The sequence below is a fragment of the Desmodus rotundus genome, chromosome 4, assembly GCF_022682495.2.
Source record: "Desmodus rotundus isolate HL8 chromosome 4, HLdesRot8A.1, whole genome shotgun sequence".
NCBI classification, from domain to species: Eukaryota; Metazoa; Chordata; class Mammalia; order Chiroptera; family Phyllostomidae; genus Desmodus; species Desmodus rotundus.
The window spans coordinates 109,965,250-109,987,962 of record NC_071390.1 but is presented as its reverse complement, the minus strand read 5'-3'; the positions used below and the strand labels follow the sequence as shown (position 1 = coordinate 109,987,962).

The 22,713-nt window shown below is 39.4% G+C and overlaps 1 protein-coding gene across 4 annotated transcripts in view; it reads left to right on the top strand.

The window, feature by feature from the left end:
- The window catches only part of CELF2 (CUGBP Elav-like family member 2), a 499,109-nt gene that overhangs the window by 173,607 nt on the left and 302,789 nt on the right, over positions 1-22,713 (top strand). The window contains exon 1 of one of the 4 annotated variants that reach the window (XM_053922133.1): positions 20,274-20,331. The exons of the other annotated variants lie outside the window; for them this stretch is intronic. Within the exon in view, the coding sequence (XP_053778108.1) occupies positions 20,279-20,331 (53 nt within the window). The 5' untranslated portion in view covers positions 20,274-20,278. Of the gene's footprint in view, positions 1-20,273; positions 20,332-22,713 lie in introns of those variants that run through there. 4 annotated transcript variants of the gene reach the window in all.

Below are 22,713 nucleotides of genomic sequence, written 5' to 3'. Positions count from 1 at the left end.
ATGAAGATAAATATTTTCCCTAATGTTTATTGTCACTTGCCTTATTTGAATGGTCAGCTTATGTACCACTATGCTGTACACCTGAAACTAAACAAAATAACATTGAATGTAAACTGTGATTGAAAAAAATATGAAAATAAAAATAAATAAAGAATTTTCATCTCAATATTACATATAAAAGTAAAAATTTAGAAACACTGCTAATATCTAATATTAGGGAAGTAACTAAATAAATGATGGGATATCAGTAAAATGAAATAACATATAATCCTTGGAAAATGTTTTTTAAAATTATTTGTCAGATAAAATAGCTCCTATTGTTTTAAAAAGGCACTAAAAACTATATGATTAATACAGCCTAATTTGTTATTAAAAAGATGGAGTTTATGCATTGAAAATTACCAAAAGGAAATATATTAATAGTTAAACAATTATATTTCTAGTCAGATATAGGTGATAATTTTTCTTTATACTTATCTGTATTTCCCAACAAAATTGTGAATATGAATTGCTTTATGATCATTAAAAAATACATGTTATTTTTAAAAGGATTACAGTCTATCTCCAAATAATCACTAAATTTGATATATGGCATCTAAATTAGAAACATTTTAACACTGAAGTTTTAGTAATACAATATTATATACTCAGTGGGAATTCAGTATAGTATTATATTGATAAGTTTTATTGTAGTAAAATGCTAAATATAGGCTAAAAACAAAGGAATTATTTCCCAGAGATATTTAGAAAAACAACTGTTACAAAACAAGTTTGTTTCAGTCTGAAACAGCCTGGAAGTGGATTCAGTAAATTGCTCACGAACACCCCAACTGGCACAGTTTTCTACGTATGTCAACATGGTTTGGGTATCTTTGGGGGTGTTTTATGTTCCCAGTGGCTTTCCCGATGTTCTGCTATCAAACCTTCACATAGATTCCTAGGAAATGCTTTTCTCTCTCTCTTTTTTCATATTTATTTATTTATTTTTATCGTTTTTTTCCATTACCATTTCCCCATTTTGATTTAGTCATTATTGTATTTTTTTCCATTGCTATTTAGTTCTCTTATACTTCCCTCTCCCCAGCAATCACCACACTGTTGTCCATGTCCATGAGTCCTTTCTCCTTTTTGCTCAATCCCTCTATTCCTCTAATCTCCACCCCCACAGCTGTCATCCTGCATTCCATCTATGAGTCTGTCCCCATTTTCCTTATTAGTTCAGTTTGTTCATTAGATTCCACATATGAGTGAAATCATAAGGTATTTGTCTTTCTCTGACTGGCTTATTTCACTTATAATGTCTTCTAGGTCCATCCATACTTTCCCAAAGGGCAAGATTTCCTCCTTTTTTATGGCCAAGTAGTATTCTATTGTGTAAATGTCCTATAGTTGTTTTATCTACTCATCTACTGGTGGACACTTGGGCTACTTCCACACCTTGGTGATTGTAAATAATGCTGCAATGAACATAGGGGTGCTTATATTCTTTCAAATTAGCATTTTGGGTTCCTAAGGATATATTCCCATAAGTGGTATTGCTGGGTCAAAAGGCAGATCCACTTCTAATTTGTTGAGCTATTTCCATACTGCTTTCCACAGTGGCTACACCAGTCTGCATTCCCACCAACAGTGCAGAAGTGTTCCCCTTTCTCCATATCCTGGCCAGCACTTGTTATTTGCTGATTTATTGATGATAGACGTTCTGACAGGTGTGAGATGGTATCTCGTGTGGTTTTAATTTGCATTTTTCTGATAATTAAGTGATGTGGAGCATTTTTCATCTGTCTATTGGCCATTTGTATATCTTCTTTGGAGAAGTGTCTATTCAGGTCCTTTGCCCAACTTTTAATTGTGTTGTTTACTTTTTTGGTGTTGAGTTTTGTATGTTCTTTGTAAATTTTTGATATTAATTGTTTATCAGATGTATCACTGAATATGTTCTCCCATTCTGTGAGTTGTCTTTTTATTTTGTTGTTGATTTCCTTTGCTGGGTGAAACACTTTTTAGTTTGATGTATTCCCATTTATTTATTTATTTTGTTTTGTTTTCCTTGCTTGGGGAGATATATCCAATAAAATATTGTTACAGGCAATGTCCAAGATTTTGCTGCTGATATTTTCTTCTATGAATTTTTAGTGTTTTGGGTCTAACATTAAAGTCTTTGATCTATTTTGAATTTATTCTTGTATGTGGCATAAAAAGATGGTCTAGTTTCATTTTTCTGCACATATCTGTCCAACATCATTTATTAAATAAACTATCTTTAGCCCATTGTATATGCTTGCTTCCTCTGTTGAATATTAATTGACTATAAAGGTATGGATTCTTTTCTTGGCTCTTTATTCTGTTCCATTGACCTATGTGTCTGTTTTTATGCCAGTACCATGCTGTTTTGATTACTATGGTCTTATAGCATAGTTTGATATTAGGTAGCATGATTCCTCCAACTTTGTTCTTTCTCAGGATCACTGTTGCTATGTGGGACTTCTGTGGTTCCATATAAATTTTAAATATATTTGTTCTAGTTCTGTGAAATATATCATTAGAATCTTGATAGAAATTCAATTGAATCTATAGATTGCTTAGGGTAGTATGGACTTTTAATGATGTTAAGTGTCCATACTATTCCATATTATGTCCATACAGAGATCCCTCTGTCCCCATGCTTCTGAGAGTTTTTATCATAAATGGGTGCTGCATCTATTGATACGATCATGTGGTTTTTAACCTTCATTTTGTTTATGTGGTGAATCACATTTATTGATTTGCAAATGTTATGCCAGCCTAGCATTCCTGGAATAAATCCCACTTGATCATGGTGTATGATCTTTTTGATGCATTGCTATATTCAGTTTGCTAATAGTTTGTTGAGGATTTTAGCATCTATGTTTATCCGAGATACTGGCCTATAATTTTCTCTTTGTAGTGTCTTTATCTGGTTTTGAATTTGGATAATGCTGGCCTCATAAAATGAATTTAGGAGCCTTCCGTCCTCTTGAATTTTATGAAATAGTTTGAGAATGACAGATGTTAGCTCTTCTTGGAATGTTTGGTAAAATTTACGCATGAAGCCATTCAGTCCAGGGGTTTTGCTTTTTGGGAGTTTTTTGATAACTGCTTCAATTTCACTAGGTGCAATCTATCTTTCATTTTCTCTGATTCTTCCTGATTTAGTTTTGAAAATGGTACATTTCTAGGAATTTATCCATATCATCCAGGCTGTCCAGTTTGTTGGCGTATAGTTTTTCATATTATTTTCTTACATTCCTTTGTCTTTCTTTGGTGTCAGTTGTTATTTCTCCTCTTTCATTTCTGATTTTATTTATTCCGGGGTCCTCTCTCTTTTCTTTTTCTTGATGAGTCTGGTTAAGGGTTTATCAATCTTGTTTATCCCTCCAAAGAACCAGCTCTTGGATTCATCGATCTTTTGCATCATTTTTTAAGACTCTAATTCATTTATTTCTGTTCTGATCTTTAATATTTTCTTTCTTCTACTCACATTGGGCTTTGTTTCTTGTCTTTTTCAAGTTGAGTGTAAAGTTAGATTGTTTATTTGAGCTTTTTCTTGTTCTTTGAGATAGGCCTGTAATACCATGAATTTCCCTTAGGATTGCTTTTCCAGTGTCCTACAGATTTTGGATTGTTGTGTCCTCATTTTCATTTCTTTCAAGTTATCTTTTGATGTCTTCCTTGATGTCATTATTGACCTATTCATTGTTTAATAACATGTTATTTAGCTTCCATGTCTTTGTGTGATTTTCAGTGTCCTTGTGATTGATTTCTAGTTTCATAGCATTGTGGTCAGAGAAGATGCTTGATATGATTTCAATCTTCTTAAATTTAGTGAGACTTGTTTTGTGTCCCAACATGTGGTCTATCCTAGAAAACATTCCATGTGCACTTGAAAAGTATGTATATTCTGCTGCTTTGGGGGGAAATGCTCTGAAGATATCAATTAAATCCATTTGATCTAGTGTGTCATTTAAGGCCTCTGTCTCCTTGTTGATTTTCTGTCTGGAAGATCTATCCATTAAAGTCAGTGGGGTGTTAAAGTCCCCAACTATAAGTGTATTTCTGTTTATCTCTCCCTTTATGTCCATTAAGATTTGCTTTACATATTTAGGTGCTCCTGTGTTGGGTGCATAAATGTCTACTAGGCTTATGTCCCATTGCTGGATTGTTCCCTGTATCATTATGTAGTGTCCTCTTTTTTGTCTCTTACTATAGCCTTGGTTTTAAAGTCTATTTTGTCAGATAAGTATTGCTACCCCAGCTTTTTTTCCCTTTCCATTTGCAGGAAATACCTTTTTCCATCATTTCTTTTAGTCTGTGTGTATCTTTTGATCAGAGGTGGGTCTCTTGGAGACCGCATATATATGGGTCTTGTTTTCTTATCTACTCAGCTACCCTGTGTCTTTTGGTTGTAGCATTTAAGCCATTTATATTTAAGTGCTTATTGACAGATGCATATGTATTGCTATTTTTAAACATTCTCCTCATTTTTTTCCTCTTTCTTCTTAAAGCAAGCCCTCTAACATTTATTGCAGTACTAGTTTGGAATCAACAAATCCTTTAGCTTTTTCTTGTCTGGGAAGCTCTTTATTTCTTTCCATTTTAAATGATAGCCTTGCTGTGTAAAACAAGACTGTAGGTCCTTGCTGTTCATCACCTTAAATATTTCATGCTGCTCTCTTCTGGCTTGAAATATTTCTGTTGAGAAATCACATGGCAAACTAATTGGAGCTCCCTTGTAGTTAACAACTTGCTTTTCTCTTGTGACTTTTAGGATTCTACCCTTGTCTTTAAGCTTTGCCATTTTAATTATGATATGCCTGGGTGTAGGCCTCTTTGGGTTTATCTTTCTTTGGGACTCTATGCACTTCTTGGATTTTTGTGTCTTTTTCTTTCACCAGACTAGAGAAGTTTTCAGTCATTATTACTTCAAATAGGTTCTCAATCCCCTGCTGACTCTCTTCGCCTTCTGGTATTCCCACGATGAGGATGTTGTTACACTTCATGTTGTCCCAAAGTTTCTTAAGCTCTCCTCATTCTTTTTAATTCTTTTTTTCTTTTTGCTACTTTGCTTGGGGTTTTTTTCCTACCTTGGCTTCCAAATTGCTGGTTCAGTCCTCTGCTTCATCTAACATACTATCTATTCCTTCCAGTGTATTATTTACTTCAGATATTGCATTCTTTATTTCTGACTGGTCCTTTTTTAAATTGTTTCTGTATTTTTTTACATGCTTTTAAGTATCCTTATAATCATTACTGAGTATCCTTATAATCTTTGTCTGATAAATTGTTTGCCTTCCTTTCATTTAGTTCTTCCTCTGGAGGATTTTCTTGTCCTTTCATTTGAGGTCTTTCCATTTGGTTTCTTTGTCTTTCCACTTTTCCTGCTTCTTTATGTTTGTTCCTATGTATTATGTAGACCTGCAAAGACTCTGGTACAGACCTATGTTGGATGCTGCCTGTGACTGGCCCTGTTTGGAGCTATCAAAAATCCACAATTTGTGACTCCCTCTCCTTGGCTTGGGTTTGTGCAGAAAGAACCAGGGTATGCATCAAGGTCAGCTTTTACCAGCACTGGGCCCAGGAGAGGGTCAGCTAAAGTCTCAGAACTCCCAGAGATCTGTCTTGGATGTTAAACTTAATCACTTGAGAAAACCTCCAGCTGTACTTCTCAGCAACCAGCTTAAACTCCACAGGATGGGGCGAAGTAATTCCTGAGAGTGGGGCTATTGCTTCTTCTCAGGACACGGCCAATTGGTGGGGAGTGCTCTGCCTGAGAAAGATGGCTCCTGCAGTCTAGGGGATAACTTAGCACATGGATTGTGGCAGCTGTTCCTTCAGTTCTCTCCCCAAAACCACCAGCCCCAGAGTCTCTTCATGTGTCTCTAATGCACTCTGCCCCGCCGAAGCCCAAGGTAAGTGGCTGCAAATGGAATTTTGTGTTTTGTCCCTTTATGAGACTCTCTGCATCTTCAGCCATCTCTCCCGGATGGGCAGAAACTCCCCTGCTTTTCACAGATGGATGTTATCTGGGTTTCTTTGTATCTGGGCGTCTCTGGTACTGTAGGCTGAGGAGCGCATCTTGTGTTTTAGACCCCACACTGCTTAGGGGGGTCCCTGGCCACTGCAATATCCCCCCAGGATTTCAGCTGCCACCCATGGGAGCCCAGCTAGCCCTCTCACGCCTCCTGCACACTCCCTATCAGCCGCATTGTGGTGAACTGGTTTCTTCTGTTTGTCCTTGGTTATAAGGCTTCTCTCCAGCTAGTGTTTAGTTGGATATTCAGGATGATTTCTATACAATTTAGTTGTAATTCCAGTTTAGTCCAGGGAGGAGGTTTGAGGAGCTTCCACTTACTCCTCTACAATCTTGGATCCCCTCGGAAATGTTTTTCTCATTTATAGAAATGGAAATGAACAAGTGATTACAGCAGGGTTTTGAGGTATGTTATGTGTGTGTGGGGAGGTGGGTGTTGTTCTTATGAAATATTCTTTTGGAAATTCAGAGCTTAGAGGAAGCATTAGTTTGGTGGGTATAACTTTCAAATGCAGAAAACAGCACCCTTAATCTCATTTTATGATTGGCACCAAACAATAAGCAAACTATCTTTTTATTCTTCAAAACACAGTAGAGGCCTGGATGGTATGGTTCAGTGGATTGAGTGCCGGCCTGAGAACCAAAAGATCACCAGTTCCATTCCCAGTCAAGGCACATGCCTGGGTTGCAGGCCAGGTCCCTGGGTGGGGGTATGTGAGAGGCAACTGATTGATGTATCTCTCACACATTGATGTTTCTCTCCCTCTCTTTTTCCCTCCACCCCCTCTCTAAAAGGAAATAAATAAAATATTTAAAATAAGAACACAGTAGAATGTGTGTGCATATCTGTGGTGTTGAACATTCATATGTACACGTATATGTGTGTGTTGTTTGCTCAATGTAAGGCAAAGGTTTGAACAGCTCAACTGCAAACACTAATGAATTTGGCATCCTTCAAGCTCTGTCTCATAAGGAGCAATTCTGACAGGCCCGTGACACATGCTCTAAGGGAATGTGACAAGGGTCTCAGCCAGGAGGACTTCTGCTGTGGAGACCTGCTTTCATCTCCCGTGTGTTTGCCCAGTCTGGATAGACCTTTGGTGACCAGGCTGGGAGCTTCAGGTACTGTGTCACCCCAGCCTTTCAACAATAACCAAAGAGATCAGTGGGTCAAGGGGGCTATAAACTGGCCACAACAGATTAGATGATTACAGAGAGGAGGTCACTTGAAGGGATAATAGGAAAGTTTTACTTCCCTGTAATTTTGTTTTCTTCATTTTTTTTCTGAAGAGGTTCAGGCTTTTCAACTTCTGTCAGTTTTCCTGACATTATATATGGCTACAGACGGGCACTGCTGCTTTTCATGCCAGCTATCCCCAAAAAGACTTATCCAAGTTCACAGTAGGAAAAAGCAATTCTCTTCGAAGATTACTGGAGTCACACGGAATGTCTGTGGCCTTTTGAACATTCGATCATCAGAAAATAAAGGGCAGGTAACATTCTCTGGCATGATTTTGCTCGGACCACATTCTACTAACACTTGCTCCCAGACTCACTTCCCTCATTTCCATCCTATGTACCTCTGTTAATTTATTTTTTCTAACACCCCCTTCATGTCTCCCTCCATGTGGTTCTTTGATCATCTGGTCATTTGTTGATTTTTTCTAGTATGTAACAAACATTTATTGAACATCTACTATGTATCAGGCATCTTTGTAGGCATTGGAGAAATAGAAATTGTTACTATGGTCTCTGATCTCAAGGAGCCAACAATCAAATTGTGGTACAGAAAAGAAAAGTTATTTACTAGACAGTTGCTGCAGTGAGGCTGCACACTAATCATTCCACAACACAGTGGCTTGCAACCTTATACACTTACTCTTACACTTGTGAGTCTGCGGGTAAATTGTGGTTCGGCAGATTGGGTTAGGTGGCTGTCTTTCAGGCTGTAAGTCTGCTGTGCTTGGCTCTAGTCTGTGAGTTGGGCTCAGATCTTTTCTATGTGTGTTTATTCTGAGGCCCTGGTGAAAGGCACATGCTTTTCTCATGGCAGGTCACAGAACGTAAAAACCCAAACTAAACCACACAAGCACATTTAGTACAATGCTTGCTGACTTTTTAACAGCTGAAACAAGTCACATTGTCAAGCCCAATGCCAGTGGAGTAGGGAAATGTATTCCGTCTACTCCAGTGCAATATGAGGTCACATGATAGAGGCAGGGCATGAAGAATTGGCAAGATAATCTAATATACCACACAAATAATGACAGTGAAGCATGACAAATGGTACTAGAGAAGTATATTTAAAGTTTGGAGAACGTCCAGAGACTTACCTCAGAGGAGGGGTGTGTCAGTCCAGGTCAAGCAGAGAAGCAGGGGTGGTAGGATAGACAGATGGATGATAGATAGATGGATAGACAGTTAGTACAGGGGTTTGACTTCACACAGTTGTGGCAACAGGTTAGAAAGTCTCTGTACAGGTTTTTCCTCTGCATCTGACACTAAAGTTGATGTCCATGGGCCAGACAGTCAAGAAAGGAAGATAGTGGTAAAGTGGGGGCTGGGGGAGATCAAGGGCAGGCTAGGACCCAGAAACACATGTCAGTTCTTGTTGCCTCTGCCTTGGCGACCTTGAAGGTAGAGGTAAACACACACACCTGGCCCAGAAGTCACAGACACTCAGGGAGGATCATGGGGAGGGTAGAGCAGTTATAGGCCCAGCCACATCAGCAACAGTGGCAGTTGCTTCCCCCCAGTTCTTCACCTCTCCCAAGAATCTTCCTGAGGCATACCCTTCCCAGACACAATAAAAATAATTATAAAGTCAAGTCTGGGGAATGTAGTTTAGCCTAGCCAGATTGACACATTACAGAGCCATCACAAGGGAAATCTAATTCCAGTATGAGAAAGAGTAGGTCAGGAAGTGCTTGAAGGGAAGGTGATATTTGAACTGAATCTTGAAGGATGAGCAGCACATAACCAGGAAGGAGGAATGGCAATTCAGGCAGGCACAGGCATGGGAAAGGTAAGGTTCAGGAAGATGGAAGATCCGTGTGTGGAAGCCCAAAAGCCAAAGTCCCCAGGATCACACTCCGAGTCAAAGTCAGGTATAACTTACTGTAGCAAAGGAGCATGCTCACCAATGGTATGATGGGGCACCTGAGGACAAGGAGTTAGGAAGGGACTTAGTATGGACATAGGGCTTGTGCGCATACTAAGAAGGTTTTAAGGAAGCAGACAGTTCTTGATTGGGTGCTTTTAGGAAGCACTGGGTATTGTTATTGACTGAATTGTGTCTCCACCCTGCCACAAATTCATGTAATGAAGTCCTAACCCCCAGTATCTCATCATGTGTCTCTATTTGAAGCTAGGGCCTTTAAGGAGATAACTAAGGTTAATGAGGTCACAAGAGTAATAGAAGTGAGTCCTTATAAGAAGAGGAAGACACAACAGGGATGTATGTGCACAGAGGAAAGCCTGTGTGGGGACACAGAGAGAGGGTGGCTGGATGCAAGCCCAGGAGAGAGCCCTCAGGAGAAACCAGCTCTTCTGATATCTTGATCTTGGACTTCCAGCCTCCAGAATTGTGAGAAATAAATTTCTGTTGATTAAGCCACCCAGTTCGCAGTAATTTTTATAGCAGCCCCAGCTGACTAATCCAGGGATCTTGGTAGTTTTATCTAAAGATTAGGAAGATTAAAGCAGAGCCAGACATCATTGGGAAATAAGCAGTTGGAAGAAGGGGATATTTCATTATTTTTGTAGCTGCAGTGTCTTTGTCTTTCTCTTGTTCTACAAGTCTCAAAGTCTGATTATTTCTGTGTTTTGCAAGAGTTGTTTATAAGTTGGAAACATCATGGCCTACCAGCTGCCAGAGCTGTTTCTAACTTTCTCATTGGCATATTTGGAGAGGATTCTCATTTACTGATCCAGAAATTACACTGAATCCCCATTGCTTATTATGTTGACTCCAGATTCCTTTCCTCCGTTAATAAGATTCACAGTCTGGCCTTACCCTTCCTAGTTTCTTTAATTTCCCTGCATTTGTCAATACTTGTGCTATTTTATTCAGAATTTCTTTTCACTGTCTCCCACGTAAACTGTCTTCAGTCTGGTCTCCACTCTGTGGCCTCCCCATGTGGAATCATACTTTTGAAGATTGCCTCAAATCTTATTCCTCCATGAAAGACTCAGATTACCCCAGCCAGCTCTCACCATTCCTTCCTTGGAGCTCTCATGGCTCATAAACTACTACGGCAGTAGACAATCAATTGTCCTTTGTTTCATATGGGTAAGTTCTGTCTTTCTAACGTGATCATACATTCTCTGAGGGCAGAGGTCATGGCTAGTAGCTCCTTTGAATTCAACTTTAGAAAACTAACATTATAGTCCCTCAAAAAGAAAAAAGTGTGGTTGATTTGTTTCTTCATATTTTTTTTTAACTGGGACTATATTCTGACATCTTTGTATTTCCTTTGCTACTGAGGCAATATCCTCGACTTATTTATGTAATCAGCCAGCCAGCAAGTATTTTTGAGCACATATTTTTGTGCTCAGTGCTTGACATTTAAGCGCAATAAATAAAGCAGAAATAAATCTGGTGGGAGTTGGACATCACCAGGAGAGTTTTGCATGAGTAGGAAACAGCATGAACAGCAGCAAAGAGGCAAGAGTAACCAGGTATCTGAGGACTCAAAAGAAGTCTTTGGAGAAAGATCACAGTGTGCCAGGTGAGAAAGCACATGAGACGGGGTTGGCGATGTGGGTAGGTCTATGACCCAGGTGATGCGGCTTGGACTTCATCTTCAGGGCAGGGGGAACGTTCCGATGGGTTCCAAGCAAGAGGCAGCTATGGCCATATTTTGATATTAGAGACATAACTCTGTGGAACAGGTAGCATGGATAAGCACTGATGAGACTGGTGAGTCTCCTTGGAAACCCTGCGAGCCTGAATCAGGGTCGTGTAGGTGGTGAAAAGTCAGTGGGTTCCAGAGAAGGTATGGTTCCGTTGACTCTCACTGCCTTGCAGGCAATTTTTACTCACAAGTATTCTAGTTCCTATATATTTATAGTCATGAAATCATGCTTTGGTCATGGGGTTAAAAACAGACCCAAGGTTTTTTTCATCTGGGTGAAGTTCCCTCTGTAACATACTCATGGGTACTTTTCTCTAAGTATATGTCACTTACTAAAAAGTTTAAAATAGTTGACCCAGGAAATGTTATCCAAGTCTATAGTTTATAGTTCCTGATAACTTTCGGAATCCTTATTTGGCAACATTCACAGACACCTTGAAAAATGACTTTTGCTCTTGCTTTTCTGTTCTGTAAACTGGGTGTGAGGATGCAGATGTCAAAGTTGCCTGATTCCCTTTCAAACCAGGCTGCCTTCTACAGTTATTGCCCCAGTTCCTGACGGATTCCTGAAACTTTCAGAACTGTCCTGCCTCTTATTTGTACTGTCCTGCTTTTTCAGTTAGCATCCAAACAAATAATTCACTAGGATCAGCTACAACAAGGTAGCTCAACACTTGACGTGCATATGTTTTCTCTTCCCAGCTAAGTTTAAAGCCCTTCAGTGATATAGTCAAATCTCCCTTTCACTGAAGCATCCTTCTTTGCCTCCTCCTCGATTTTTGATTTGCCCTGGGGTTCTGGTCTTGGTTTATTTTGTTGCCCTAGCTACTCCTCCTGGCTGATCTCATCACCCATGCAGGAAGTAGTTCTATGCCTCCTCTACCCGGAAGCCCTACCTGCAGGCATCGCAAGCTCAGTTTATTCTCAGTGGAATCATTTATCTTCCCCATCTACTCTATTTTGCCTTTTTTTGTTGTTTTTTTCCATCTTAGCAGTGTCATCATTTGCCAAAGTGTCCATGTTAGAAGCATCAGGATTATCTTCCACTCTTCTGTGTTCTCCATCCCACCTATTCAGTTACGTACTTAACTGATGTACTTAAAACATTATATACACACACATATATGACAGGAATAGAGAAGCCAAAGTAATGTTTAATATCCAGACCTGTAGGGTGAAACAAAATAAAATTAATATACTTTTAAAAGTGAGAATACATCTCATTAGGAACTGACTTAAAGAAATGAATGTGGTGTTTAATAGCATTTACTGTCTTGTTTTGTTTTGAATGCCAGGCAGAAGATGGAATAAGATAATGTGTTGAAGGTCCCTGGGGACCCAGTGAGATAAGAAGGGAGTAAGCAGGCCTTCCTTGGGAGAAGGAGATCAACTCACTAACTTTATTTTTTTTACTGTTTTCCTGGCTCATTCATTCACATGTCATTAAAGATGTACTGAGTTGTTATGTGTGCTGGCATACAGTTTTTTGTTTGTTTGTTTTTTAAGTATTTTTTATTGATTATGCTATTAGAGTTTTCCCAATTTTTCCCCTTTTATCCCCCTTCCACCCTGCCCCCTCAACCCTCCAGCATTCCCTCCACCTTAGTTCATGTCCATGGGTTGTACATAGAAGTTTTTTGAATCCTCTGTTTCCTATACCATTTATCTCTCCCTGTCTATTTTATGCCCACTAATTATGCTGCTTCTTCCCTGTACATTTCCCCCCCATTCCTCCCTTCCCCCTCCCCACTGAACTCTCTCCGTGTGATGTCCATTTCTCTGATTTTGTTCCTGTTTTGGTTGTTTGCTTAGTTTTTGTTTTCATTGTTTTCTTTTCTTTTAGATTCATTTGTTAATAGTTGTGAGTTTGTTGTCATTTTATTGTTCATATTTTTTATCTTCTTTTTCTTAGATATGTCCCTTTAACATTTCATACAATAAGGGCTTGGTGATGAACTCCTTTAACTTGACCTTATCTGGGAAGCACTTTATTTGCCCTTCCATTCTAAATGAAAGCTTTGCTGGATACAGTAATCTTGGATGTAGGTCCTTGCCTTTCATTACTTCAAATACTTCTTTCCAGCCCCTTCTTACCTGTGATGTTTCTTTTGAGAAATCAGCTAATAGTCTTATGGGAACTCCTTTGTAGGTAACTGTCTCCTTTTCTCTTGCTGCTTTTAGGATTTTCTCTTTGTCTTTGGTCTTGGGCAACTTCATGATGATGTGCCTTGGTGTGTTCCTCTTTGGGTCCAACTTCTTTGGGACTCTCTGGGCTTCCTGGACTTCCTGGAAGTTATTTCCTTTGCCAGATTGGGACAGTTTTCCTTCATTATTTGTTAAAATAAGCTTTCAATTTCTTGCTGCTGTTCTTCTCCTTCTGGCACCCCTGTAAATTGGATATTGGAACATTTCAGGTTGTCCCAGAGAATCCTCAGCCTCTCTTCATTGTTTTGGATTCTTGTTTTTTCATTCTGATCCACTTGGATGTTTGTTTCTTCTTTTTGTTCCAAATCGTTGCTTTGAATCCTGGTTTCCTTCTTGTCACTGTTGGTTCCCTGATTATTTTGCTTTATTTCATTTTGGGTATCTTTCATTTTTCAACCAAGCTCAATCAGTGCTGTGAACATTTTGATTACCAGAGCTTTAAATTCTCCATCAGATAGGTTGGCAATCTCCTCATCGCTTAGTTCTGAGGTTTTGCTGTGTTCTTTCATTTGGGCCATGTTTCTTTGTCTTGGTGCACCTGATAAGTTGTCAACTCACTAACTTTTGAATCTATGGCACCGTTAACTAAAGAGTTAAACACACAAAGTAGATCTACTCCTGCAAATGAATGAAGCAAAAGTTAGACTGACTTCGAATTCTTTTTCCTGGCCATTAAGGACACTGGCTTTTTCCAAGACATTACAAAACTTATCCTCCAACTTGCATTGCCCTTAATTCTGAAAGTTTGTCTACTCATCTCCTCATCAGTGCCCTGTCCTACCTGCCTGCAGTTCATCAATTCCCAAATGTCATGATTATGGAAAGTAAGAAGGGAAATATATTCATTGATTACTTCATTCTCTGTGTACCCATACAAATGGCGAGGTAAAGTTCCAAAAAAAAGTGAAGCCACAAGGTTTATCACTGCACGTCAATGAGTGTATGAAGTCCTTAAAGCCAGGAACGGGACCTCCTGTCTTTCTGTCCCTCGGACGTTCTAGCCTACCGACTGTTCATAGCTGAGCGTGGTGAGTTTCTCACCAATTGTGTTATATAGCTGTAAGCCACAGAGATTAGGTCACTTAACAAAAAGAATGCTTCACAGAGAAATCCAGTCATTGAACAAATGTTTATTAAGTGTCTCCATATGCCACACATTATTCTGAAGTGGTGATAAAACGAAGTTCCTGTTTTTATGCAACTTAGATGCAGATGAGGGAAGAGATAATAAACAAGTATATAAGTAGATAATATAATTTCAGAGAGTGATACATTCAGAATATAACATTTAAAGCACCTGCACATTCTGCAAGAGCTGTGAATGTGTTATGGTTGTTTGGAAAGCAGCTTTCCCAGACCATCTGTGCTTCTCTTTCATCTCTGTCATAAAACCACATGAATTCCCATCTTGGTCTCACCTTCTTGCTTGGAGGACTTGTCTACTCCACTGATGGCCTTCATTACACTTGTTCTTTTAACTTCTTCAGATCCCCTAAGATCAAAACCACTAAGAAAGAGGGATCCCCAAGTGCAGCAAACTCTCCATGTCCATTACAGAAGTCTCTCTGACATGGCAGATTGAGCAGGCAGAAAGGTGTCCGTGTGTGCATGTGTCTGCCTTAAAAATAGCGATAATAAACGTGGCCCATCTCCTGTGCAAATGTTAATGCCTAACTTATGTATAGTCACCTCTGGCTTTCTCAAGATTTCCCATCTGCCCAAGGGTGGCCATTGGCAAAACATTAGGCCAAAAATAATCACTCAATTGTGAACATGTTATTTACTTAGTTATAAGAGTTCACAGACCAAAATTAGTTATTTTATCAATGATGTTCTTTTCATGGGGAATCCTTTACTTTCTTCTTTCTGTCTTCAATAAACCTTTCCCTATCTGCACAGAAAAAGAGTTCTCCGAATCTGCTTCATGGTGTCTGTTTTTAGAACTGCTTTCCTTCATAGCAAGCACTCACTATTACTCTTTATAATAACAGTCCTTAAATTGATCTAGTGTCTATTTTCAAGTAGCTTCTTGGAGCTCTAAGTATTTTATGGTGTATTATTTATACCTACTTATTGATAAAGATGATGCTTTCTAATTTTAAGGGGCTTTACAATTATTCTTGCTAATTACTCACCCCCACACTCCATTCATCCTAGAAAACGTCACCGTTTTGAGGGTGAGTAAGTAGTCCCTTGGCTTAGGAAGGCAAGTCGGTTTGGCACTTAGGGCCCATGGATTTGTTACTGAGATAGTGGCCCCCTGCTTCCAAAATGTGACTTGGAGGTAATTTTTGGAGTGCTCAAGTGCAAAGAACTCATGTTACATAGATCCTCACATTACCATCAAACCCTTTCTCTACTAATGCTGCTAAGGTTTTACTTTAAGCCAACTGTCAGTTTTATGTTTCCGGTTGTGATTTGTGATACCTGTGTCCTTTTGGCTTCGGAGCGTTTTCCCCTCAAGGCAAGGGGGAGCACTGGCATCTGGAAGAACAAGACTGTTCTGTACTCCGTTCATTCCAGCTCCCGCCGAGTGCCGCTCTGGGCTGGTCCCTGTGCAGACTCCACTGCCTTGCTCCTCTTCTCCCCTGGAGACCTTTCCTCTAAGGCTCACAAAGACAGTCGGAGGAACTTTGTGTCTTCTGCTCCGTGCCAGGTTTGGGTGGGAACACATCCACTAACACACAAACTTAACAACTTTACTGAGCACCTACTGTGTGTCATGCACTGAGTATGTTGGAAATCCATTTCTTATAGACCTTGGTCACTGCTCAGTATTTATGAATTCTGTTGGGTTTTTTTCCATCTTTCATAACAATATGGCATGTTTCTTAATTAAACCTGGCAATTCATGGTATCTGCTTTGGTCTGACTGTTGGTGTCCTCTCCCAAATTCATACATTGACATCCTAATGCCTTAGGAGGTGGGGCCTTTGGTAGATGATTAGATCATGAGGCAGAGCTCTTGTGATTAGGACCACCGCTGTTAATAAAAGAGACCCCACAGGGTTCTCTAGCCCCTTCTGTCATAAGAGGACATAGCAAGAAGGAGGCAGCTGGCACCTTGATCTTGGACTTCTCACCTCCAGAACTGTTGTTGTTTACAAGCCACCTAGCCTGTGGTATTTCATTATAGCAGCATGAATGGACTAAGTATCTGAAACTAACAACTGAATAGATTTAATGTCCTCGGTACCTCTGAATTCTAAGAGTCTTCTTTTAGCACAGGAACCTGAGAAGCATGCTAGGTTTCTGTCCCACCCTTCATCAAAGGACTAATCTGTGCTTCTTGACCCTGTGTCTCTAGCACACCTCATGTCTCACACTCCCATCGAAATGGTACTTTCTATTGCCTTGGCACTGCAGATGCCCGAATGAGAAGACAAGACAGGCATACAAGGTAGAAAAAAGTTGGTGTCGTTAATGTTGCATTTAGAAAGTTAGCTTTTTATTGTAGAAATTACCTATAACATATGAATGCACATATATTATACCTTTAAAAGGGCCGATTCCCAGCTCACCCCTGGAGTCCCACATTGCAGTGCTTTTCCAGTTTTTCCCTCACCAAGTTCTCATTACTGGCTAAACATTTAATTTATAAGGTTAAAAATGTCTTTTGGGGTATAGAGAACTTTGAGATAAACTAAGTTTTTGTTCTTTGCTAATTATCTCTGTAGTCCTTTTGAAAAAATTTCCCTACAAAGTTAGTAATCAGGATTGTTAAAAATTAACTGCCACTGCAGATAACCCCCCAAATAATAATTTGTCCCTTAAAGTGCTTAGTCTGCCTAGTTTTAATTCAACCTTCATTTGAAATAACTCTTTGAAAGGAATTGATAAATACTAGTAGCCAAAATAGAACCGTTTAATCAATCTTACATTAATTTACTACCTAACTTATAAGCTTATGACTATCACATTGGAACAGGGTGAGGTTTGTTACACCAAACACCAAAAAGCCCTGCCTTGCTGGGTGTGTGTGAGCCTGGTGCTGTAGTAGGTGGTCGCACTGTGGTGCAGCAGCGGGAGCACAGGTCCCCGGGGGCTGTAGGCTGAGTTCTCACATTTGGTCATTATTGCACCTTCTGAGGGCAGGTCACTCCATCTTTTTCCACTTGAACTTTTTCAGCTGAGAGGTAACAGTACCAGCCCTGCCTGCCTACAGTGTTGTTATGAGGACTAAATGAGCTAATAAGTGTGAATGGGGCATGACATTTAAAATGTAATCACATGTAAGGAATTCTCAGTGTTATCTGCTGTGCCAGCTAAATGACTGAATTAAAATAAAGAGTGTGGTTTCTTTTCCTGCATATTTGTTGAGGAAACTACATAAAGGAATTTTGAAAATAAAATACAGTTGACTCTTGAACAATGTGGTGGTTGGGGACACAGTCAAAAATCCATGTATAACTTTTGACTCCTCCAAAACTTAATTAGTAATAGCTTACTGTTGACCAGAACCCTTACCAAAAACATAAACAGTCAATTGACATATATTGTGTACGTTATATGTATTATGTACTGTATTCTTACAATAAAGTAAGCTAGAAAAAAGAAAATGTCAATAAGAAAATCATAAAGAGAAAATGCATTTACATTACTGTATTTATTGGAAAAAATCTACGTATAAATGGACCTATGGAGTTCACACCTTGAATATTCACAGGTCAATTGTAGTCCTCTCTCCAAAGTTCCAAGAGTTAAAAATAAATTCATCTCTTTATTTAGCTAATATCTATTAAGTACCAGCCAAGGGAAAGTTACTCGATTTAGTGGACTAAGAAGTACAAAGATTAATCGAGTGTGCATTCAGAATCAAAGACGTACAATACAACATGCAAATGGGAGAAATAACACACCCTCTTTCTACTCACTGAGCTTTGTAACCACAAGGTCAGCACATACGACTGGTGGATATAAGACCTTCGATCTGTCTGGAGTTTGGACAAGTACAACACTCCTACCTCTGTAGTTGTCTCATTATTTAGGTACCTAGACTGAAAAGGAAGTGGAGAGAAAATTAAATATTTAATGGTTTGATTCAATCCCAGTCGTTATTATGGGCCCATAATTCATTTCATTATAGGAATAGCGCATGTACTGAAGCACTGGCTTCTGATGCTAAGAATCTATTTATGGATAAGCAAAAGCATTATCATTATATGTTAGGACTTGCTTTGTAGTTCAGGCCACACTAGAAATTGGATGGAAGTGTTAAAAAAAGGGATTTCTGTCTGAGCAGCATCTTACCTGTCTCTAACAGACACAACTGTGGCCTATGGCAGTTCACTCATCCTCCTTTTTATTAATATTGGCAGTGGCAGAACACACCCAGTTTCATTACTGCCTGGCTCTTCAGGTGCTTTCAAACACATTAGCTTTTGTCGCCCCCACTTAGCTGCTGGGGCAAAGAGAGCTGCAGAGAGGCGAAGTGACTGCTGCCTCAGCACCCACCACGTGTCCCTCGCGCAGGGCTCAGACCCTTTATCTCCGAGGTCTCTGGGTCTAAGCTCATTTACATGATGTTTATCTGGCTGCCAAAGAACATCTTAGATTTTTTATACTGTCTTTCCCTGGCAAGGTCATTTACTTTTATATATTCACTCTATGACTTTCATAGGCTACAATGAAGGGAGGAAATTTAAACATATGGTTCTTCTAGGGACAGGGCTCTCATTTCATTATTTAACCTTTGTCAAGCTATTTATCATGTTATCTGACTGCCTTCCAGAAATATCGGATGGTGCCTGCTGTCACCTTGGCTTATTGTCCTCAGGCCAGTTGAAAAATCTAAGTGAGGTAACTGTGCAGTGGAGAGTAAAGAACCTTCATCACCCTCCAGTAGGTCTCCATTTCCCTAGCTGTGGGTCAAGGCTAAGTTCAGAGGTCAGAGATCTAGCAAGATATTGGGGTGTATTTCAGGTCTTCAAATAGGAAGGAAATGGAGCTCACTGTTATTTTCCCCATCCAATGATTATTTCCACAAAAGCTTGAACTCCAGGCTGTTACTGAGGAGCATGGTTGTGTTGACAGGGGACAGGTGAGGAGGTGCTTGGAACCTGGGAGTGAGGAAACCAGCATTCAGTGATCCAGATCTGTTTCAGGCTGTGTTCTGCACTGTTGCATCCAGGATGAGAGCATTCTTGGCTTCCCGTCAGTACACACCTCCTGGAGCGGTGCCTTCGTCTGCACTTTTGGACAATTGCCTATTCTGTCTGTAGCATCTCGTCTTTTTTGTATGTGTTTAACTTGCTGTTTTCCTTGGCTAATCTGCACGGAATTCTTCTAATTCCAATAAACACAAGTGCAATGTGTATTTTCCCTGGCTAACTATATGCTAAGCCCAGTGAGTATAATGAAGTAGGGAAGTGGGTTTTTCTTACTTTGGAAAAGAGCACCCGATTGGCCTTTTGAGGAAGATGCTCCAGTGTCAGTTAGGACTTCAGTGTGACAGACAATCTTTGCATCGCCTGCCTCCTTTAGATGCCCTGCTTCAGGCTGATTGTGGCTCTGATCTGCAGGCACTCTGTCAAGTATATCCAAGTTCCCTAATCTCTGTCCTCCACGTCCATGACCCAGAGTGGGACTAAGGGTCTTGACCTTGTCACTCTTCCTGAGGACAAGAGCGGAGGAATTGATGAATCTGACTGTGAGATGAGTGCCCCTGAAAAGAGAAGCAAAAATCCTTTCCAGCACACCAATCTATCCAAATCTTCTCTCGTTGTCTGTGATGCCTGCTGATAGTTGATAACAAAAAGAAAACGTGAAATTGGCTCTGCTACTAAATGTATAAGAGAAAGGTAAATGAGTCCCTTATCTTTCCTTCCAATTTTTTAAGATGGTAATTAGGAGAACCAACACCAGCCAGGCTTGAGTGGATGCACACAAGACCCCTATAGGCAGCACAGTGTACTAATGTAAAAATATGCCTAGACAACATAACTTGTCAGAGAGGATTATTTCTATTTAGTGAGTCTGCAGGAGCCCCTTTGCTCCACCATTCAGAATTTGACTAGAGAAGAGAGTGGGGCAAGAGAGAGAGGGAGAGAAAGGGAGGGAGAGGGAGAGGGAGAGCGCGCGCATTAGTGAACAGCTACTGTGGCATTGATGTTTGAGCGCACTTCTGAACTGGCTTTGTTGAGACTATCAGTGTCTCAGTGCAGAAAGCATGCGCTGTCCCAAATCCGCTGTTACTATGAGAAATGAGGAGCTGCTTTTAAGGTATGTTGTGGTGGCCTTTGTTTTAATGTATGCTTTTCTCGTTTCCAGAACTGGCTGAAACAATAATCATGCTCTGAAGCAAGTAGCTTCCTTATCTTAGAAGAGAAAAAAAATAATCTAGAGAGGAAGAGAGCAAGAGGGAAACAAAATCGAGACCAAGAGATTGGGAGAAAGAGAGAGCAAGCCAGAGAAAGGAAAAGGACTGCTGTGTGCGAGTTCTATTTGCACGAGTTGCCTTTTGAAAGCTTATCATGTTTTTGCTCGCTGCGATTTGTGAGTGGCCAGTGGATCATTTTAAAGGCTCCGAATCTAGCTCTTGGTTTGTCTTTTCCTCTGCAATGTCTAAGCCTCTTTCATTATTATGCACTCTGCATGGAATAATCACCGAAAAAGGAGCTAAGGAGACCCTATATTAGACTTGCGTTCCAAATACCGCTCTAATTTGGACTTAGCCTACCTAGATAGTTCTTCTGTGTTACCAGGTTTGGATCACTTTATCCTGTTTGCCAAAATATGTACCCGTTTAAATACCTCTGTTCATGCACGGCGTTCTGGGTCCCATGTATTGAAAACAAGTATTTGTTTCCTCCATCTATGTCAGGGTTCTTTCGAATACTGAGAATGAGCCACCACTGACCTTTTGGAAGCAGAGAAAGAATTATGAGAGAATTGGCATCCTGCTTTGAAAAATGTAGTCTTTTGTTTATTTGCTAGCAGACATTGTAGCACTGAATACATCTTTGGGTCTGACAATGGGACCGGTTGAACAATGGAGCTGTCAAACTAGCTTAATGCATGTCTGGGCCTTTTTTTTTTTTCTTTCTAAACACCCTTTTTATCTGCTATAATCTTGTTTGTATAGACTATACAGAATGAAAGCTTTTAGCACTACTTGTTTGTGGGTTTGTGCTTTTAAAAAATTTAATATCTGCCGTTCATAGAGCTTTTTGCATTTTGCAGCTATGTCGGTTGGATTAAGTTAGAGATTTATTGCTTACCTCTCTGCTAACTACAGAAAGAAACATATTGATTGAGACTGACTGTAATACCATTATCATTCTGGCAAATACCTTGTTGTCAGGCATACCCCCACAGTACTTGTGCTTGGGGATTTAAAATTTGCCAATTTGGTGAACTTATGGAAGGTAGCAAGAGAAAGAAGTTAAGAGGGATATTTCTATGTTTAAGTAAATTATAATTTTTAGCCTGTATCTTCTCTCTTGACATCCAGGTAGACAAACAGTTTAGAAATTCAGGGAAAAGTGAGAACTTTTGCCCTTATAATTTTGGTCACAAACCATTATTATAAAACCTTTAAGTTGTTACGTTACAGGTCTCTATGGAACATACTGATTTCTGAAATATGGTTACGTGCCCATAAGATGCATTTCCATGCAGGGCAAGCGTTCCTCACGGCTTCAAAAATCTTTCCTTTATAACATAAACATTGGTTTCTAAGGTGAATACAGTGAGACGTCAAAAAGAGAAAATGGAAAAATCTGGTTTGAATTTCTCATAATATTGAAATGACTTTTATTCTCATACTAGATATAAAAGAACAGACCCTATAATATTAAATGGTAATTTATTTCCATGAAAATCATCTCACTGAGGTTGGTTTCCGTAAAGAATAATTTTTACCTAACATTTTAGTGTTTTGCTTTAATTAGCTGCTTGTGCCAGAGCAATATTTTGAAATATATTACTAAATTTATGGAGAGAGATTAAGAACCTAATTTTTAAAAACAGAAGGGCAATCATTTTAAGGGGCAAAACTTTAAAACATTTAGTTATAAATATTTCCTCTTCAATTATATTGTGGTTTAAATTAGTGATATTACTGGTAAATAAGGAATAAGATGTATTCCTTATGAAAACACAGTTATGAAATATTAACTGTTTTATAGAGTTTGGACATACATTTCAATTTTTTAAACTTAAGTTGAAATGTTATGACATACTTAATTCAGAATAATTCAAATTAATGTTATAGGCTAAATAAATTGCCTTCTCAAGTATAGATTTTTTATGAACAATATATGCAGAACCTGGGTGGACCCAGAGCGTATCTGCAGCATAATGATATTTTAAAAGTTACCCATTGTGAGTAGAGTGGATTTTAAATGCGTACTTATTATGTTCTCCTCCTTCCAGTGGGATCCGGACTGCTCACTGTATCGGGTATGCCAATAATTGCTTTCAGGATGAGCTCATAAAAGATAATTGGTGAAGCTTTATAACGGAAGCTAGCCCACAGTTGCCAGCACACCTAGATTCTGCTTTCCTAGGAAGTTTTTATTCCAAAACAAAGGTTGCAACGCAATTTTTTGCAGTTTGGAAGAAAAGTAGTCTCTTGTGCTTCCTAGCTCACTGTCAGTACAC